Genomic DNA, 19812 nt, shown 5'->3' on the forward strand with positions numbered 1-19812 from the left:
TTCCGGGAACATTGGTCTAAGAACGTTTTCTGTCAACCTTAGAAGAACATTCATCAAGTACAGATAACATCCTAAAGACATTACAAGAACGTTGTTCTAAGAACGTTTTCTAGCGACCTTATAAGAACATCCATCAAGTACAAATAACGTCCTAAAGACGTTCCGAGAACGCTGTTCTAAGAACGTTTTCTGTCAACCTTAGAAGAACATTCGTCAAGGACAGATAACGTCTTAAAGACGTTCCAAGAACGTTGTTCTAAGAACGTTTTCTAGCGACCTTATAAGAACATTCATCAAGTACAAATAACGTCCTAAAGATGTTCCGAGAACGTTGTTCTAAGAACGTTTTCTATTAACCTTACAAGAACATTACCAACGTTATAAGAACGTTCCAAAAACATTATTTTAATAACGTTTTGTACTAACATTTACACAACCTTTAAAGAACGTTAGTGAATGTTGTGGGAACGTTCCCTGTTAGCTGGGAAGAAGCTCATTGCTACTCGAACCTGTGCAATCCGTCAATAAAAGAATATAAAGACAGTCAGATGTACAATAATTCTGGACAATTGCAGAGTCCGGATTGCTCATGTGGAAGTATAACACAGGCGTTACAATCGCAACTTCTTTGTGTTACTCCTTTCAAGCTAAATCTCACAAAATTGGTCAGCTCCCGACAGCATCAGGTGTTTTATGTATGGGGAGTAGAATTGTTTATTTCAATGAATGTAATAGATTATATATCATAATAGTTAGGCTATAATCTACCAGACGTACATGTGCTGTCTGGGTTAGATTTTGGGCGTCTGGTCACTTATATATTATATCAGAATATAATATTTAACTGTATGCCTATTATGAATATTAAAATACGCTGAACCATGTGTCCTGTATCATAGCTGCACGAATGACCTTTGCAGCAAAAAAAAAAAAAAAACCCGCGTCAAATTCAGTTGGGTATTCAGTGAGATATGATTTGATTTAATGCGCTGACAGCTGCACCTGGCAAACACGTTACACTGAGTGGAGCTGGCGACCGGTCCAAGATTTCGGCTCGTTCGTGCCAATAGGCAGAAGCGTTCGATGGGGCGTCTATCTATATATATGTCTATGGTCCACACAGCCATGTTTAGTTGTTGTTATTTTCGGTTTACCCTCACAGCCTCGTTTTCGATTAAAAATGGCGGCGGGCTGAATAAGGCGTATATGGAATTGTGAATGATAGAAAGGATTGTTGATATCTACGTCAGTGCAGAGGCTTTAAGAGACATGAAACATAAGAAAGAGACAGAAGACTTCAACACAGAAGAACCCCGAACACCTCGACACACAGGTAACTGAGATTAAAGGACATTTTCTGATTATTCACTCTCTTCCAGGTCCTCCAGTATGATCTGACATGCTCCATTTGTTGATGGTGGTTAATGCTTTATTTTTTTCCTGAATGTGACTGATCGTTTTGCTAGAGAAGACACTTATTTATCAACCAGTGTCATGTGGATTAGTTTAAAGCTTCCTAAATATGGATTTTTGACCTTTAGAAAAGGTTTATTTTGAGACCTGTTCACGTTTTCCTCCAAAACCAAAAATGTATCATCGGCTGAAAAAGTCAAATACAGTGAAACTCAGATGAGTAAATAATCAGGAAACCATTTTTGAGTGAACTGTTCCTCTGCATTTACTCACAAAACACAAAAACAAAAACCACACTAATAAACGTCTGACAAGCGTTAAAGTTAGTCTACAGTTCACATGTTTCAGAAGATGTGAGTCGTATGATATGAGGAAGTGAAGAGACTAACATCATATCTATCCTCTTCAGGAAGTGATGGTGTGACGATCTCCAGAGCAGCTGGTGTGTGTTTGGTGCTGATGTTTGTTCTTCTGACGACTGCAGTCATAGTGCTGTGTGTCACTAAAGAGAGAGACCAGTTAAAATCAGAAAGAAATGATCTTCAGAAGTGTTTGCCAGGTAAGTTTCTTCAGTCTAACTGGTTACTTGATCTAAAGCAGACTCAGATTTTAAAGTGGACTGTCCTGGCTCTGTTGTGTAGTTAATGCTTGTAATTGACCTTTCTTTAGCTCTTTATGTTTATAATGATTAATGATAGAGATGTCAGCGGAGTATAAATTATTATTTAAGACATCTTAAATTGGCTTTATAAGTCAGTATTCATTTAATTGAACATAAGCATTGTTTCTTTACAGTTTTTCTTGATTGCCAACACAATTCATGAAACAAAATTCACCATTTTCTCACAACTATAAACACAATCTCAAAACTACACACCAACTTGAACAAACTTCCAGGTTAAAATCAGATATTTAAGTCAAAAACATTCTTAGCTGTTCATGTTTATAAGGTTAATGATAATTAAGGGATGCTTCAGTGTCTAGAGAGCACTAATGAGATCAGTTTAAAACACTGTTACAGAAACCTTCCTTTGAGAAACAGGTTTCCTTCTGAAAGTCATTGTCTGTTACAGTATACAACATAAACAGAGTCTACAGATACAGTGAAATTAAGAGATAAACTGTAAAGAGCTCTTGCAGTAGATTAAAAGCACTCACAACTATAATAAAATATACACTACTAGTACAAGTAATATAAATAACCTTTTTAATTGGGTTTAGATTCAAATTTAGTTCAAGCCCTAGTAATAAATAAAATAAAAAATAAATATTAAAAGTATATTTATTTCATATCAAGAATAGTTCAAATCTATTGACATATGGATATATCACTCTAGGCTTACTGAAATAATTATATTTCAGCTTTATTTGTAGTGCTGCTTGTGCACAGTGCACATCTCTCAATATGAAGCCTACAGTGTGTTTAAATGTCACTGTTGATGAGGATTGTATGATCTCTGAATAATATTTAATGTTTTTAAATGCAAGATATTTCAAGTGTAGCTGAAGTATAATTGCTATAGTCCCACTTTAACACAATCAAATAAACTTCAGTGTATCTTTAGTTGCACTTCAGCACTAGTTCTGCACAATTCAAATGAATAAAGTACAAAGTTAGTAGTTTCAGTTTAGCAGACTTTAAGTTTACCAGTTTAATATACCACAAGTACAAGTGCAGTGTATTTTTATTAAGTACATAAATATGTAAATGTATTTGTAGTATACTTATCATGACATAAATGTATTTCAAATGCATTTTAGTGTATTTATATTTCACTAGGGATGTCTTATCTGTGTTCATAGATGGATGGAAGTGTCATCAATCCAGTCTTTACTACTTTTCTTATGAGATGAAGAACTGGGATGAGAGCAGAAGATACTGTAGAGAGAGAAAAGCAGATCTGATCATCATCAACAACAGACAGGAACATGTGAGTGTGTGTGTGTGTGTGTGTGTGTGTGTGTGAGAGAGAGAGAGAGAGAGAGAGTCTGTGTGTGTGTGTGTGTGTGTGTGTGTGTGATTGTGGTGTTTAGTTTTTAAATTAAAGAGAATGTGCTGAAATCAGTCTTTGCTCGTGTTATAAATCATGTTATTGTTTCTCTTCTCAGGATTTTGTGAATAATATTTGTGGTTCTGATCATTTCTGGATTGGTTTGACTGATGTTGAAGTGGAGGGCAGATGGAAATGGGTTGATGGCAGCACACTGACCTCTGGGTGAGAAATCACTGACCTGAACTGATTATTATCTAATAAATGATTGTCTCAGTCAGTATCATATCACACAGAAAGCAGCTCTGATCTAACTCTGATCTGTTGATGCAGGTTCTGGGCGTCTGGAGAACCAAACAATCAGGGAAATGAAGACTGTGCTGTTACTGATTCATCAGAATGGTCTGATACTAAATGTGATAATCGGGCTAAATGGATCTGTGAGAAGTAGTATGCTTAAATAGTACATATTATAATACAAATGTACATATATGCATTATAAACAAATAAATATGACAGTAATTTTACCTGTTTATTTATTTTTTTGAATGGCACATTAATTAGGTTATTCTGTAAAAACAAATAAAAAATAAATATAAAAAAAAACATTGTAATATAAACATTTTCATATCTAACTTTTTAAAATCATTTTGTTTAGAATTTTTAGATCTGAACTAAAATCTGAATGTGAAAAACAACAGTGATGTTTCTACAGACTGAAATACACTAATATAATTGTGTATTGTATGGTGTATTACTCAGTGCATCAGTAAAGTTTGATTTGAAATGTGACTCTTGCAGCTTTTTTGTAATTACAGTATGACAATAAACCTACTTAAGGATGATTTACTTGTTTTCAAAAACTGGTTTATTTCCTGAACCACGTGAAGATGGATATAAATGGAAAGTTGCATAAACAGCTTCTAATGTTTGACTGAGAATATGAACAATAGTCTGACTGTAGAAATCAGGATATGATCTAACAAGTACATCTTCTTTATAAACACTTTCTAGCATCAGTATGATCGGTGCATCACCAAATATAAGGAGAGTCATTCGTTATCACTATATGAAACTATTACATCTTATTCATTTAAAATATTTTTATGACTGTTTGTTTTATGCTAGTGACACAACAAGCCCAGATTTTACCCCAAAATGACTGACAGTTCCTTTAAATACCATCTGAACTTCTGTTTCAACACCAGATGAACAAGCCCCTGACGTCTTTACACACAAACAGACAAACTGTGCTAATGATTGTGTTTTCACATGTTTATTAATGGTCATTGTGTTTTTGAGGAATACCTGAGGGAAGGGAAGGAGTTATTGTGATATAATATATTCATTTGAACCTTGTTTACCACACCAAGCGTTGTTGAAGATCAAGTTCCTTTCTGCATAAATACTGACCACACAAACACAGATGAGGAGCACAAGTCCACTCCAGGAGAGAAACTAGTGTTCTTGATGACACCAAAACCAAAAGAAAATTACAACCTGCAAAATGCAGAGAGGCAATGGAAAAAGGGCTTTGCAAATATTGACGTTATTGTAACACTTGTGTACTTTTTTTATTCATTGTGTTTTAGTTGTCGTTTGACCTCAGTCTGTTTAGTTACTCATTCTGTTCACCAGTTATTTAGTTCATTATCTCATTTAGTTTCAGTGTATTTATGACCTTCAGGTTTTGTGTAAGTCAGTCTGAGTGTGTGTGTGTGAGTGTGTGAAGGGGAGGATTTTCTGAAGGTATTTTTGAGTCAAAACGACTGAACACCTGTGACAGTGTGTTTGTAGTTGTAGAGAAAAGCCACACATGTGTATCAGTAAGTTTGAAGTCACAAGAGAGAAATGTTTAAGAGTTGCAAACCTGTAGACTTTCTTTCTCTCCCACAAACACAAGACAACAGTTACACCTTCTCAAATTCTTCATTGCAGGCGCACAAATCCTATTCTACAGATCACAAATTAAGAAACTCGTACGCTCACATTATTGATACAATTGCTGCAGTGAATATGGTGCAAATGTATATTATACCACAATAATCAAGCAGCGTATAAAACTATTTTAAATGTACAACATTGAGGTTTACACTTTTTTACATTATAGCTTTTATTTGAATTACTGAGGGAGACTTTTAGTAATTAAAGTTTGTGTGATAGAGATAAATCTATATCTGTCAGGTATGACTCAGGACACAGGTGTAAAGGTGAATTCAGAACTGTGTTTATTAGAATAAGGTTTCAAGTTGCTCAGTGTTTTCAGTTCCTCAGTGCACGGTGAAGCTTCGATCTTCTAGTGCAGGCTTGAATGTAATTCACATGGAGCGGGGAATCACACAGGTGAGTTTGACAGGAACACAGATGTCAAAGCCACAGTCAAAGATTGCTCATTAGAGTTCTCTTGCTTCTTATAAGCCAAAGACAGAACCAGCTCGGGGTAATCACAGGAGACTACAGCGACCGCAGAATCCACGGTCTTGGAAACAGCAGAACAAGAACACAGGTTACAGTAACACTAAGGCGAGTACACATTACGTCTGGCTTGCAGGAGAGCTTGGATACAACTTTGAGGAATTTGTCCTGTTGGAGGCTTGACGGGGAACTGAGGTTCGGGTGAGTGCTTTTATAGTGCCCTTGATTGGTTCTGTGTAGTGATGGCTGATTTGTGAACGAATCGTTCAATTTAACCGATTCTTCTTAGTGAACCGGTTGAACCAGTTCACCAAATCGAACTGAATCGTTTGAAACGGTTCACGTCTCCAATAAGCATAAATCCACAAATGACTTAAGCTGTTAACTTTTTTAACGTGACTGACACTCCCTCTGAGTCAGAATAAACCAATATCCCGGAGTAATTCATTTACTAAAACAGTACACTGAATGAAATGCTGTGAAGACCGAACTGAAGATGAACACCGAGCCGAGCTAGATAATGAACAAACACGCCCACTGCTGGAGGAGTTCTCGTTCTCGAGTCAAGAACCGGTTGCTTCGGTTTTCGGATCACCAGTACACTCAACCGAGAATCGTTTCTGTCGGACGCGTCCGAATTGAGAACCGATGAACTGATGATATTGCGCATGCGTGTAATTTTGTAAGTATTTTGTTAAACATCGGAAAGTTTGATAAAATAACTATATTTTATTTTGATTTTTTTTATTATTATTTTTTTTTGATGAATGTTTCCAATCTGTATATTGTATATAATGTATAGGCCAAATGGGTTTTCAGGGAAGTTGGACAATAATTAAGACTCTAAAGACTCTTATGTTTAATAGGAATAAGATATGATTTATGAGATATCTGTACTGTATTTATAGTTAATGATGACATTCACAAATTGAGTTTGTAGTAAACAGAAAATGAACACGAGTAGAGCAGCTGATGACACTGAACTGCAGCACGTGACGTTTAGAGCGATTCTCGTTCTCGAGTCAAGAACCGGTTGCATCGGTTTTCACATCATCAGTACACTCAACCGAGAATCGTTTCTGTCGGACACGTCCGAATTGAGAACTGATGATACTGCGCATGCACGATTCAGCGTGAAGCCAACTGACTCACAGCATACTGAACCGAAGGGATTCTCTTGTAGTGATGGCCGATTCGTGAACGAATCGTTCAATTTAACCGATTCTTCTTAGTGAACCGGTTGAACCAGTTCACCAAATCGAACTGAATCGTTTGAAACGGTTCACGTCTCCAATAAGCATAAATCCACAAATTACTTAAGCTGTTAACTTTTTTAACGTGACTGACACTCCCTTTGAGTCAGAATTAACCAATATCCCAGGGTAATCCATTTACTCAAACAGTACACTGACTGAAATGCTGTGAAGACCGAACTGAAGATGAACACTGAGCCGAGTCAGATAATGAACGAACACGCCCACTGCTGGAGCAGTTCTCGTTCTCGAGTCAAGAACCGGTTGCTTCGGTTTTCGGATCACCAGTACACTCAACCGAGAATCGTTTCTGTCGGACGCGTCCGAATTGAGAACCGATGAACTGATGATATTGCGCATGCGTGTCATTTTGTAAGTATTTTGTTAAACATCGGAAAGTGTGATAAAATAACTATATTTTATTTTTATTTATTATTTTTTTATTTTTTTTTTTGATTAATGTTTCCAATCTGTATATTGTATATAATGTATAGGCCAAATGGGTTTTCAGGGAAGTTGGACAATAATTAAGACTCTAAAGACTCTTATGTTTAATAGGAATAAGGGATTATTTATGAGATATCTGTACTGTATTTATAGTTGATGACATTCACAAATTGAGTTTGTAGTAAACAGAACATGAACACGAGTAGAGCAGCTGATGACACTGAACTGCAGCACGTGACGTTTAGAGCGATTCTCGTTCTCGAGTCAAGAACCGGTTGCATCGGTTTTCGGATCATCAGTACACTCAACCGAGAATCGTTTCTGTCGGACGTGTCCGAATTGAGAACCGATGAACTGATGATACTGCGCATGCGCGATTCAGCGTGAAGCCAACTGACTCACAGCATGTCTGAACCAAAGGGATTCTTTTGGTGATTGATTCTGATTCTGTACTAGTAATGTTATGAGCGCGGGTATTTCGAGGGCTTGGATGAAGGGCAATCTGGCGAAACGTAAGTTCATTTAATAACAAATACATCGCAATGGATTATGTTTAGTAAGTGGATCATGGTTTCTGCGCTGATGACACCTAATTTATTTACTTTATATCTTCAAGATTTAAATCCTCATATGCACATTATTGCTGTTACTGTATTTAGGTGTTGTTGCAAAACTTAAATGTAAACTTTTCATGATTATGAGGTTTTAACTGACTAAAGTTATGATTACTGACTTTATATATTTGAATGTTTGATAGATGTGACGCCATTACGTCATCGCCAATGACTTCATTACGTCGAGCGTGAAAGAACCGATGAACCGGTTTTTTCAACCGGTTTATTGAATCGAACCGTCCGAAAGAACTGGTTCGCGGAAAAGAATCGAACTTCCCATCACTAGTGTTGACGCCCCGTTTCCATGGCAACTCTGCTCCCCGCTCGCGCAGGACTCAACTCACACAGCATTTAAACAAACAAACATCTAGAGTTAAAGCATTACATTTATAATTACAGTTTCATTCAATATTTAATTTAAAAATCATTTTGTAGTTCAGAAGCAACAGCAACAATAGCTCACCATATTATTTCACCGGATTATTTCTGGAAGCCTGTAAAAGAGTGAAAAACACGGTGAAAAAGCAGTCAGGACTTCTCTTTAATAATCCGCTTTTACATTTTCCCTCCGAGAAACTTCTGAAAACGCATTAAGGCGTTAACATTAATTAAAAAAAAAATCGCTACCGTGACCGTTGGCTCAACAAGTTAACGGTAACATTATTTGAAAATGAGTCTCTTCAGCTGCCCATAGACTGTATAAAAAACACAGTGTGCCTTTACTAGTACCTTTTCAGTGTCACAAAATTAACAAAGTAGTATTTTGAGCTGAAGTGAAATCGTAACGTTACCTGAGAGCTACAGATGTCGCTGGGATGAGCCTCTTCTCTCTCTCTCTCGGTGGTTAAAAGAGATGAATAACTGGGCACGCGCACACAGATAAGCACGGCATCGGCCCGCGGTCGTGAACCAACTCAGGGCCGACGATTAATGAGCTGGAGAACAGAGCACTGACCAAATTATAGCGGCCTCCGCCAGGCCGATGTTTTATAGATGTTTTAGGTATAGAGGCCGACGTTTCGATATTGGGCCGACGTCGGCCAGACGTACATGTGCTGTCTGGGAGAGGCTCTGAGCAGACGACCGCGCGGACAGGTGCGCCTGGTCAGTTGGCTTCAAAAGCAAAATTGCACATGTGCAGGCAGAGTGAAGAAGGTCATTGCTACTCGAACCTGTGCAATCCGTCAATAAAAGAATATAAAGACAGTCAGATGTGCAATAATTCTGGACAATTGCAGAGTCCAGATTGCTCATGTGGAAGTATAACACAGGCGTTACAATCGCAACTTCTTTGTGTTACTCCTTTCAAGCTAAATCTCACAAAATTGGTCAGCTCCCGACAGCATCAGGTGTTTTATGTATGGGGAGTAGAATTGTTTATTTCAATGAATGTAATAGATTATATATCATAATAGTTAGGCTATAATATTATAAATCAGGTTGGTTAGTATTGATGACATAATATGTAAATTATATACGTAGACTTGCACTTAGACCATAGTGCGGCGCGCTGGAAAAAAAGGTTGAGAACCACTGATATAAAGGTTGATGTCCCATTTTATACAGGAATTGTTCATTTAAAAAAATCGAATTATATTGTTAGTTCTAATTATATTGTTAACACAAGTTCATTTAGAACTTTTTTTTACTTATAAACTCCTTGAGAATTTAAAGTTAGTTTAATAGTATTTAAATTCAAGTTTAAAAAAAGGTTTTAATTGCTTAAATTATTTTTATTAATGAATAATATATTATCATGTTTATTCTTGTAAAAAATACGTGTTTATTCTTTAGGAAAACAAGGGGGAAAATAAGGGACAATCCGAATATTTGTTTTGCTTTACCTATTTATGTAAGCAGCCGCGGCGCTACCATTGGGCCCGGTTGGGCCTGGGCCCACCCATTTTGGCCCAGGCCTATGAGTAGTGAGTGATTTTCATTCTAGCGGTTCATCCAATAAGCAGCCCGAGGAAAGCTTTGAGCGAAATCTTCTCAGCCAATCAGCAGCTTCTACCCCACCAGCAAGTGATCCAATGAAATGAATGACGTTGGCGGATGTCATTCATTTTAAGACAGACACAGACAGTTTTGCCGATATGAAACGTAAAACAAAACAAAGCAGCTTATTTTATTTTAAATTCAGCAAGAAATGCTCCGAGGAACAGCAGGAGGAAACTCCTGCAAATCTAAGTTGCGACTTACCATCCTGCTCGGCCGCCCTCTCCCCATCAAGTCCTCCCGTAGTAGGCACACCCTCACACCAGCAAGGCAAGTATAGGCTAAAAGTTAGGGTAACGATATCGTTAGTGTCTGACCGTCTATATGCACATTTTCTGGAGGGAAAATAATATTGGCAGTAGGCAGAGCAGAGGTAACTTATGATAGCGTTTGATGTGTTATAGGAGGAGATAGGGTTCAGCAGCCTAGCACAAACGCCGTTCCCCAAGAAGACCTGTCACGACCTCCGCTAGACCTGTCATCAATAGATGAGGCTGCAAGCCAGCCCAAACTCCGTACATTCCCAGCCACACACATATCGGGGAAAGATAGGAGTTTTTCTGACAGGTGGTACACAAAATTTCATCTCAAGAGATGCTGTTTTTTGTAAGTCTTGTCATCATTTCCCTTAAGCAGCTTATGAGGATAGGTTCATTAATACGGGCTTCAAAGACTGGAAACATTTTTCTGAGGGTTGTGGCAAACATGAAGCCAGCAGGGCACATGCTGCAGCGCTGGGGAAAATGGATGGTTTCAAGCAAAGTCACCAGCCAGGACGTGGAAATATTATTAACCAGCTGAACAACAATGCCAGCGACAAATCCTTAATTGATAGACATAGACAGCACATCATGATGGTTATAGATCTCGTCCTGTTCTGTGCAAAACAAGAAATCCCGTTGCGTGGGCATCGGGAAAACCCAGATTTTAACTTTTTGGAACTACTTGACCTGGTTTCTAAATATGATCCAGAAATAAAAAGGCGACTGGATGAATTACCCAAGAATGGAAAACTACTCCACCACTCTATACAAAATGAGATACTGGAAATTGCAGCATCACTCCTTGTCAAAAAAATAAAGGCAGATTTGCATGATGAGCCGGACACATATTATGCGATTTTAGCAGATGAGTGCAAAGACTTGTCAAAACGAGAGCTAGTGGCAGTATGCATCAGATACCTGAACAACGGCACCTTGAAAGAACGGGCTGTGGGATTTGTGGAAACGGACAACATGACGGCAGATGCTATATCAGTTAAGATTTTGGAAGTGCTGGAGCCATTGCAGCTGGACCCAGGACTGTGCGTCGGATTTGGGTTTGACGGCGCATCAGTCATGTCGGGGAACAGAGGAGGGGTACATGTGATACTGAAGAAGACGTTTCCCCACGCTTTATATGTGCATTGTAACTCACATAAACTCAACCTTGTCCTGTGCACAGCAGCTAAAGTGTCCCCTGGCATTTCAACGTTTTTCGGTATTATAAACAGCTTGCATAACTTTATGAATGGGGCGCAGAGACATGCCAAATTTCTGGAAATTCAAAAGCAAATGCGACCAGAGCAAAAAACACTGGAGCTGGAGAGATCCTGTGAGGTAAGGTGGAGCTCATGTTCAAATGCAGTCAGTAAAGTGTTGACGCTCCTGGGACCTATTTTGGAGACCCTCGCCACATTCTCCGAAAGTTCTGGCCAAACAAAAATTGAAGCTGACTCCCTACTGCACCAAATGCAAACGAAAAAGTTTTTGTTTCTGCTTGTCACATTCAACCAGTTATTTGAAGTCAGCGACTACGCCACTAAGGGCTTGCAATCTTCCACACTATCAGTTACAGATTGTATAGATCTGATTGAAGGGCTCAAGGATAGCTACACACAATTCAGGAATGAAAATGATGCATTTGATAAAGTAATGGCACTGACAGATGAGCTGATGAATAAACACGAGATTGTGAGCTGGGATATCAGTGGATCACGCAAGAGGAAGTTGCCGGCCAGGTTAGCCAATACGCACGTTGATTCTACTCTGGGTAAATCATCACCTGTACAGCAAAACTCCGACCTACAGAAATTATGGAATGACATACTGGACAAGCAGATGATGGAGCTAAACACTCGTTTCAAGCCCGACACATATGGCTTTATGAGTGCCGCTGCTGCCTGCTCTCCATGGTCGGACACCTTTGGTGATAAGGCTCTCATCCGGCCCGCCTGCGTGCACTTTTCCATTCCCGTGGCGGAAGAGGAGCACACTGTGTTTGTGCAGCAGCTTAAAAGAAAGGCAAAGGCCAACAAGATCACAAACAAGAAAAAAGAAACACTCGTAAAAGTGCTTGACGCATGCCCCCGTGATATTTTCCCCAACATGAACAGTCTTCTGCGCGCCCTCCTCACATTGCCCATGACGACATGTACTGTGGAGAGACTCTTTTCAGCTGTCAATCGGATAAAAACAGGCACCAGGGCAACAATGTTGACAGACAGACTGAACTCTTTGTCCCTGTATTCATTTGAAAGGGAATTGACTGATTCACTGGAATATCAAGACATTCTTGCTGTGTTCAGCACGAAACCCCGCCGTCTCCTGCTGTAACAAGCCCCAAGTCCCACAAGCAAGTTTGAATTGAATTGTGTGCATGTGTGATTAGCTATCTCGCATTGTTATGGAGTTGTTTATATGGTTAGACATGTTATTAATTTAATTATTCTGAAGAAATAAGCTACAGGAGAAATTATTTTGTATCGTTTTCCTGCTGTTTGTGTTTAGCAGCTGTGTCAGATTCAATGCTGCTGTTATTTCATGCCGATATAGTTCTTCTTTTCATTCTGAATTTATAAGAAACAATTAAATAATTTTGGACAGTTGCCTGCCCGCTGTGTTGTAAATAAATGGAGAGAAACAGAACCTCCAAAGATATAATTCCGTTTCAGTCTTTTTGTGTATTGAACGTTCATAGGAGATAAATGAAGTTAGCTTACTGCCAACAATTAAGGTATATTTCTTTGTCCGCTTGCCTTCAGCACTGAGCGGAGGACAGCGATACAAGTTGCTGTCCTCCTCAGTGCCGCAGAAAAGCGCTGGAACGTTTTTTTTTTGGGGGGGGGGGGGGTCTTATTTTAACTGGCCCATCCAGTTTTCTGGAGGCCCACCTACAATAAAAATCCTGGCGTCGCTACTGTATGTAAGCTACAATTATTAAAATAATAATAATAATAATTAAAAAAAAAATGTTAAAATACCATTGGCCTGAGTAATTTTGACCATTATAGAATTGTGACTTTAAAGATTAGTCATTTAGGTGGTAAAATTACTGTGAAATTAATAATGGCATGGATTTTAGAGCATAACAACTGAAGGTTTATGAAACATTAGCCAATGGAACTTAAAGTTGTGAACTAAAATATTATTTCAACCATACAGCATGTGAATAAATAAAATGCATAATTTTCATAACATTTCTGGTGTTTGGATTTGTACTTCAATATAATGAGCTCCAAGTTTAAGAATATAGCCCTAGACTGGTTCTCTCTCTCTATTTAACAGCAGTAGCTCAATAAAATACTCTTCCTTCAGGTAGAATGAATGTTTTCCTGCTTGCTAAATGTTGGGCTCATGATCAATAAGTTGTATTCGCCTCAATCTGATTCAGTAAAGTCAAACCGCAGACAGTGAAGCCTCGGAGACCCGCGCGCTGTGAGGTGGGAACAGAGGACTCCACTTGGTCTTAAAGCCTCCCGCAAACATCCACGATCACAAATAACAATGAATTTCGTAAAATAATGATTAATTATTAATTGATGATTTATGAATACAAATAGTAGCCTAGTGCTGCTGAGTGCAGGCATGTTTCAGTAACACACCGTTCCTCAGAGCCAAAACACAGACCGAATTCTGTTCAGCTGGAGGGGGTTGGGTTTTGGATAGTTATTCATGGCCTGTGGGATCGAGATAAATGTGTGAATTGCTCTTTCATATGGACAGTGTCTTATGAGGCTTTCACTTGCTGAACCGGTTTATATAGGACTGTTGTTTTGGTTATATTCACAGTGCTGGCTCTCTCCAACGAGAGAAATGCAACATTCACACATTACACTATTCCTTTTCATTTAAAAACATTTCAAGCTTTCTGTAGATATATTTTTAATGTACCTATGTGAAACACCACGATATTATGTTAATTAAAAAAATTATACATTCATTATCATGAAAAATTAAAGTGATGAGACGGCGCCTCCCTGTCATTAATGAACATTAATAACTTTTGCACAAACACTTGAATATGAGCTTCTTATCACGAGTAAAATTCATGCCAACAGCCAACATATTTAGCTTGATCAGAAGGTTGACTGCAAGAGTCAAGCAGGATGTTAAGAGTTTGTCTGTTTCTTTTACTGATTATTTTCGGGTTAAAGCATGATTTAAACAGATTCACATTCAATCGCTTTCGCAATAATTCGTTCAAACAAATGTAATCTTACAGTGCTACATTATCAGCATGCTATCTGATTTTGAAATCTTGAAGTTAATCGAACTCTTTAGATAAAATAACTGACTTAGTATCATTTGCATCTTTTACAAAGGTGTGTTTGAACTAAGAAACTGATGTGTCCTTCAGGCTGTAGATCTGCTGAATATCAAATTGTACCATAGCTTCATGTCTTTATTTCTTTTCTTTTTACTGCTTAAGTTTTTTCCCTATGCCAACTGTATGCATGTATGTGTGTGTGTGTGTGTGTTAGACTAGTTTAAGTGTTTATGTAGTAAATAATATCTCAGTTGTATCACACTTGAGGTTGTTCATTGTTTGCTCATAACTGAACTCCCTAATCATGCAGATTTTAGCTACATGCTCTGAGTAGTATTGTACAGTAAGAAAGTTATTTTCCTTAACCAGGAAATTAACGTTCTTAGAATTGATAGACAGTTGACACTGAGAGATCAAGTAAAAACTTACAGCGGATCTAAATATTAAAATGACTCATAACTAGTTATGATTGATTATTCATATTTTCCCTTTGAGCTGATTCGTAACACAGCAAACAGAGAGATTCGGTCTGTCTATGGTGACTCTTGTAGTGATTCAAGAGGTTTCATGTTTTCTGACACCTTTAAAAAAAAAAAAGAGAGAGAGACAACAACAACCAAAAAACACGCTGAGCATCTCAGAACAAAATCTTCAGATGCTCTCCAGCTGCCTGGACTTTTGATGTGCCAGCAACAAACTGAACATTTCAGAAACTTTACAACATCACCTTGAACCTCATTTAAACACAATCCTCATAGTTGAAACACTTATTTCAGTGTCCTTCTGCAGTGAGTTGAAGTTCCCTTTGACATAAATAATTGAAGTATTAAACACTTCCTTTCTGCATAAATACTGGCCACACAAACAGATGAGGAACACAACACAGTCCTCTACAGTGAGAGAAACTAGAGTTAGTTTACTGAATCTGGAAATGAAAATATAGAAAAGGGTAAAACTCTGAAAATATGCAGAGAAGAAGAAACAACATGGATGATGTCTAAAAATATATGGACGTCGTATGAGGTAAAGTCAGAACAGATATCACAGATTCAACGCCACGAGAATCCAGTCATATAGCACAGATAAAGATTCAATAATGGACTCAGAAGACCGAATAGAAAGGATTGTTGATATCTACGTCAGTGCAGAGGCTGTAAGAGACATGAAACATAAGAAAGAGACAGAAGACTTCAACACAGAAGAACCCCAAACACCTCGACACACAGAAGACTTCAACACAGAAGAACCCCGAACACCTCGACACACAGGTAACTGAGATTAAAGGACATTTTCTGATTATTCACTCTCTTCCAGGTCCTCCAGTATGATCTGACATGCTCCATTTGTTGATGGTGGTTAATGCTTTATTTTTGAAAGTGAATGATCGTTTTGCTAGAGAAGACACTTATCTGTCAAATACATTGAAACTGGGATGAGTAAATAATCAGGAAACCATTTTTGAGTGAACTGTTCCTCTGCATTTACTCACAAAACACAAGAACAAAAACCACACTAATAAACGTCTGACAAGCGTTAAAGTTAGTCTACAGTTCACATGTTTCAGAAGATGTGAGTCGTATGATATGAGGAAGTGAAGAGACTAACATCATATCTATCCTCTTCAGGAAGTGATGGTGTGACGATCTCCAGAGCAGCTGGTGTGTGTTTGGTGCTGATGTTTGTTCTTCTGACGACTGCAGTCATAGTGCTGGGTGTCAGCTTCACTCAAGAGAGACAACTGACTAAGTTCACCAACATCACAGAAGAGAGACAACAGCTACGAACTAAGATCATCAACCTCATTCAAGAGAGAATTGATCTTCAGAAGAAGTTTGCAGGTAAGTTTCTTCAGTCTAACTGGTTACTTGATCTAAAGCAGACTCAGATTTTAAAGCAGACTGTCCTGGATCTGTTGTGTAGCTAATGCTTGTAATTGACCTTTCTTTAGCTCTTTATGTTTATAATGATTAATGATAATTTAGAGAAAAAACATTATCTTTTGTGATAATCAATCTTTGGCCTCAGATGAGACACAAACCGGTCAAATACACAGACTGTTTCAGTGTCTAGAGAGCACTAATGAGATCAGTTTAAAACACTGTTACAGAAACCTTGCTTTGAGAAACAGGTTTCCTTCTGAAAGTCATTGTCTGTTACAGTTTACAACATAAACAGAGTCTACAGATACAGTGAAATTAAGAGATAAACTGTAAAGAGCTCTTGCACTCAAAAAGAAAAGACCTGAAAATTGAATATTCAATACAGTATACTGTCAGTTATTGTACAGTAATAATACTATAAACAACTACAATAAAATATACACTACTAGTACAAGTAATATAAATAACCTTTTTAATTGGGTTTAGATTAAAATTTAGTTCAAGTATCCCAAGCCCTAGTAAAAAAAACAAACAATTTATTAAAAGTATATTTATTTCATATCAAGAATAGTTCAAATCTATTGACATATGGATATATCACTCTAGGCTTACTGAGATAATTATATTTTAACTTTATTTGTAGTGCTGCTTGTGCACAATGCACATCTCTCAATATTAATCCTACAGTGTGTTTAAATGTCACTGTTGATGAAAATATTATGATCTCTGAATAATATTTAATGTCTTTAAATGCAAGATATTTCAAGTGTAGCTGAAGTATAATTGCTATAGTCCCACTTTAACACAATCAAATAAACTTCAGTGTATCTTTAGTGACACTTCAGCACTAGTTCTGCACAATTTAAATGAATAAAGTACAAAGTTAGTAGTTTCAGTTTAGCAGACTTTAAGTTTACCAGTTTAATATACCACAAGTACAAGTGCAGTGTATTTTTATTAAGTACATAAATATGTAAATGTATTTGTAGCATAGTTATCATTTTAGTGTATTTATATTTCACTAGGGATGTCTTATCTGTGTTTATAGATGGATGGAAGTGTCATCAATCCAGTCTTTACTACTTTTCTTATGAGATGAAGAACTGGGATGAGAGCAGAAGATACTGTAGAGAGAGAGGAACAGATCTGATCATCATCAACAACAGACAGGAACATGTGTGTGTGTGTGTGTGTGTGTGTGTGTGTGTGAGTGATCGTGGTAAGTTTTTAAATTAAAGATAATGTGCAGAAATGTGTCTGTGCTCGTGTTATAAATCATGTTATTGTTTCTCTTCTCAGGATTTTGTGAAGAATATTTGTGGTAGTAAAGATCATTTCTGGATTGGTTTGACTGATATTGAAGTGGAGGGCAGATGGAAATGGGTTGATGGCAGCAACATCAACATCACCTCTGAGTGAGAAATCACTGACCTGAACTGATTATTATTTAATAAATGATTGTCTCAGTCAGTATCATATCACACAGAAAGCAGCTCTGATCTAACTCTGATCTGTTGATGCAGGTTCTGGGCGTCTGGAGAACCAAACAACAGCCAGACGACTATCAGGGAAACGAAGACTGTGCTAACACTCATTCATCAGGATGGTTCGATACTAAATGTGATAGTAGTGTTAAATGGATCTGTGAGAAGAGTATCCTTAAATTATACATTATAATAAAAATGTACATATATGCATTATAAACAAATAAATATGTCGGTAATTTAACTTTTTTTTTTGAATGGCACATTAATTAGGTTATTCTGTATAAACAACTAAAAAATAAATATAAAAAAACATTGTAATATTAAAATTTTCATATAAAACTTTTTTAAATCATTTTGTTTTGAATTTTTAGATCTGAACTAAAATCTGAATGTGAAAAACAACAGTGATGTTTCTACAGACTGAAATAAAATCAGTAATACACTGATATAATAGAAATATTCATAAAAACAGCATTGATCCAATATTGTTAACCAAAATGATCATGATTTTAGGAGTATTACTCAGTACATCAGTAAAGTTTGATTTGAAATGTGACTCTTGCAGCTTTTTTGTAATTACAGTATGACAATAAACATGATTTACTTGTTTTCAAAAACTGGTATATTTCCTGAACCACGTGAAGATGAATATAAATGGAAAGTTGCATAAACAGCTTCTAATGTTTGACTGAGAATATGAACAATAGTCTGACTGTAGAAATCAGGATATGATCTAACAAGTACATCTACTTTATAAACACTTTCTAGCATCAGTATGATCGGTGCATCACCAAATATAAGGAGAGTCATTCATTATCACTATATGAAACTATTACATGTTATTTATTTAAAACATCTTTATGACTGTTTGTTTTATGCTAGTGAAAGAAACAATTGCTTACACAGCAAGCCCAGATTTTACCCCAAAATGACTGACAGTTCCTTTAAAGTCCAGCCTCATTAAAGTGAGTGAATAATGGACTGAAGGAAGAGCATCAGATGCAGTCGCTGCTAAAAACTGTTCATCCGTCTGAACTTCTGATGTAACGTAACATGTAACATGTTTATTAATGGTCATTGTGTTTTTGAGGAATACCTGAGGGAAGGGAAGGAGTAATTGTGATATAATATATTCATTTGAACCTTGTTTACCACACCAAGCGTTGTTGAAGATCAATGCAGAGAGAAAATGGAAAAAGGGCTTTGCAAATATTGACGTTATTGTAACACTTGTGTACATTTTTTATTCATTGTGTTTTAGTTGTCGTTTGACCTCAGTCTGTTTAGTTACTCATTCTGTTCACCTGTTATTTAGTTCATTATCTCATTTAGTTTCAGTGTATTTATGACCTTCAGGTTTTGTGTAAGTCAGTCTGTGTGTGTGTGTGTGTGTGTGTGTGTGTGTGTGTGTGTGAAGGGGAGGATTTTCTGAAGGTATTTTTGAGTCAAAACGACTGAACACCTGTGACAGTGTGTTTGTAGTTGTAGAGAAAAGCCACACATGTGTATCAGTAAGTTTGAAGTCACAAGAGAGAAATGTTTAAGAGTTGCAAACCTGTAGACTTTCTTTCTCTCTCCCACAAACACAACACAACAGTTACACCTTCTCAAATTCTTCATTGCAGGTGCACAAATCCTATTCTACAGATCACAAATTAAGAAACTCGTACGCTCACATTATTGATACAATTGCTATTTTTTAAAACTATTTTAATGTACAACATGGAGCTTTACACTTTTTTACATTATAGCTTTTATTTGAATTACTGAGAGAGACTTTAGTAATT

The 19812-nt window shown here is 37.2% G+C and overlaps 1 protein-coding gene across 1 annotated transcript; it reads left to right on the forward strand.

Moving 5' to 3' along the window:
* Positions 1-943: 943 nt before the first annotated feature.
* LOC127981377 (C-type lectin domain family 2 member B-like) lies at positions 944-18407 on the forward strand. The gene is made up of 6 exons (XM_052585497.1): positions 944-1333; positions 1823-1972; positions 3217-3344; positions 3523-3629; positions 18062-18144; positions 18397-18407. Exons 1-6 carry the CDS (start codon positions 1219-1221, stop codon positions 18405-18407), a joined length of 594 nt encoding a protein of 197 aa, XP_052441457.1. The 5' UTR covers positions 944-1218.
* The last annotated feature ends 1405 nt before the right edge of the window (positions 18408-19812 follow it).

Source organism: Carassius gibelio, chromosome A4 (genome assembly GCF_023724105.1).
Source record: "Carassius gibelio isolate Cgi1373 ecotype wild population from Czech Republic chromosome A4, carGib1.2-hapl.c, whole genome shotgun sequence".
NCBI lineage: Eukaryota > Metazoa > Chordata > Actinopteri > Cypriniformes > Cyprinidae > Carassius > Carassius gibelio.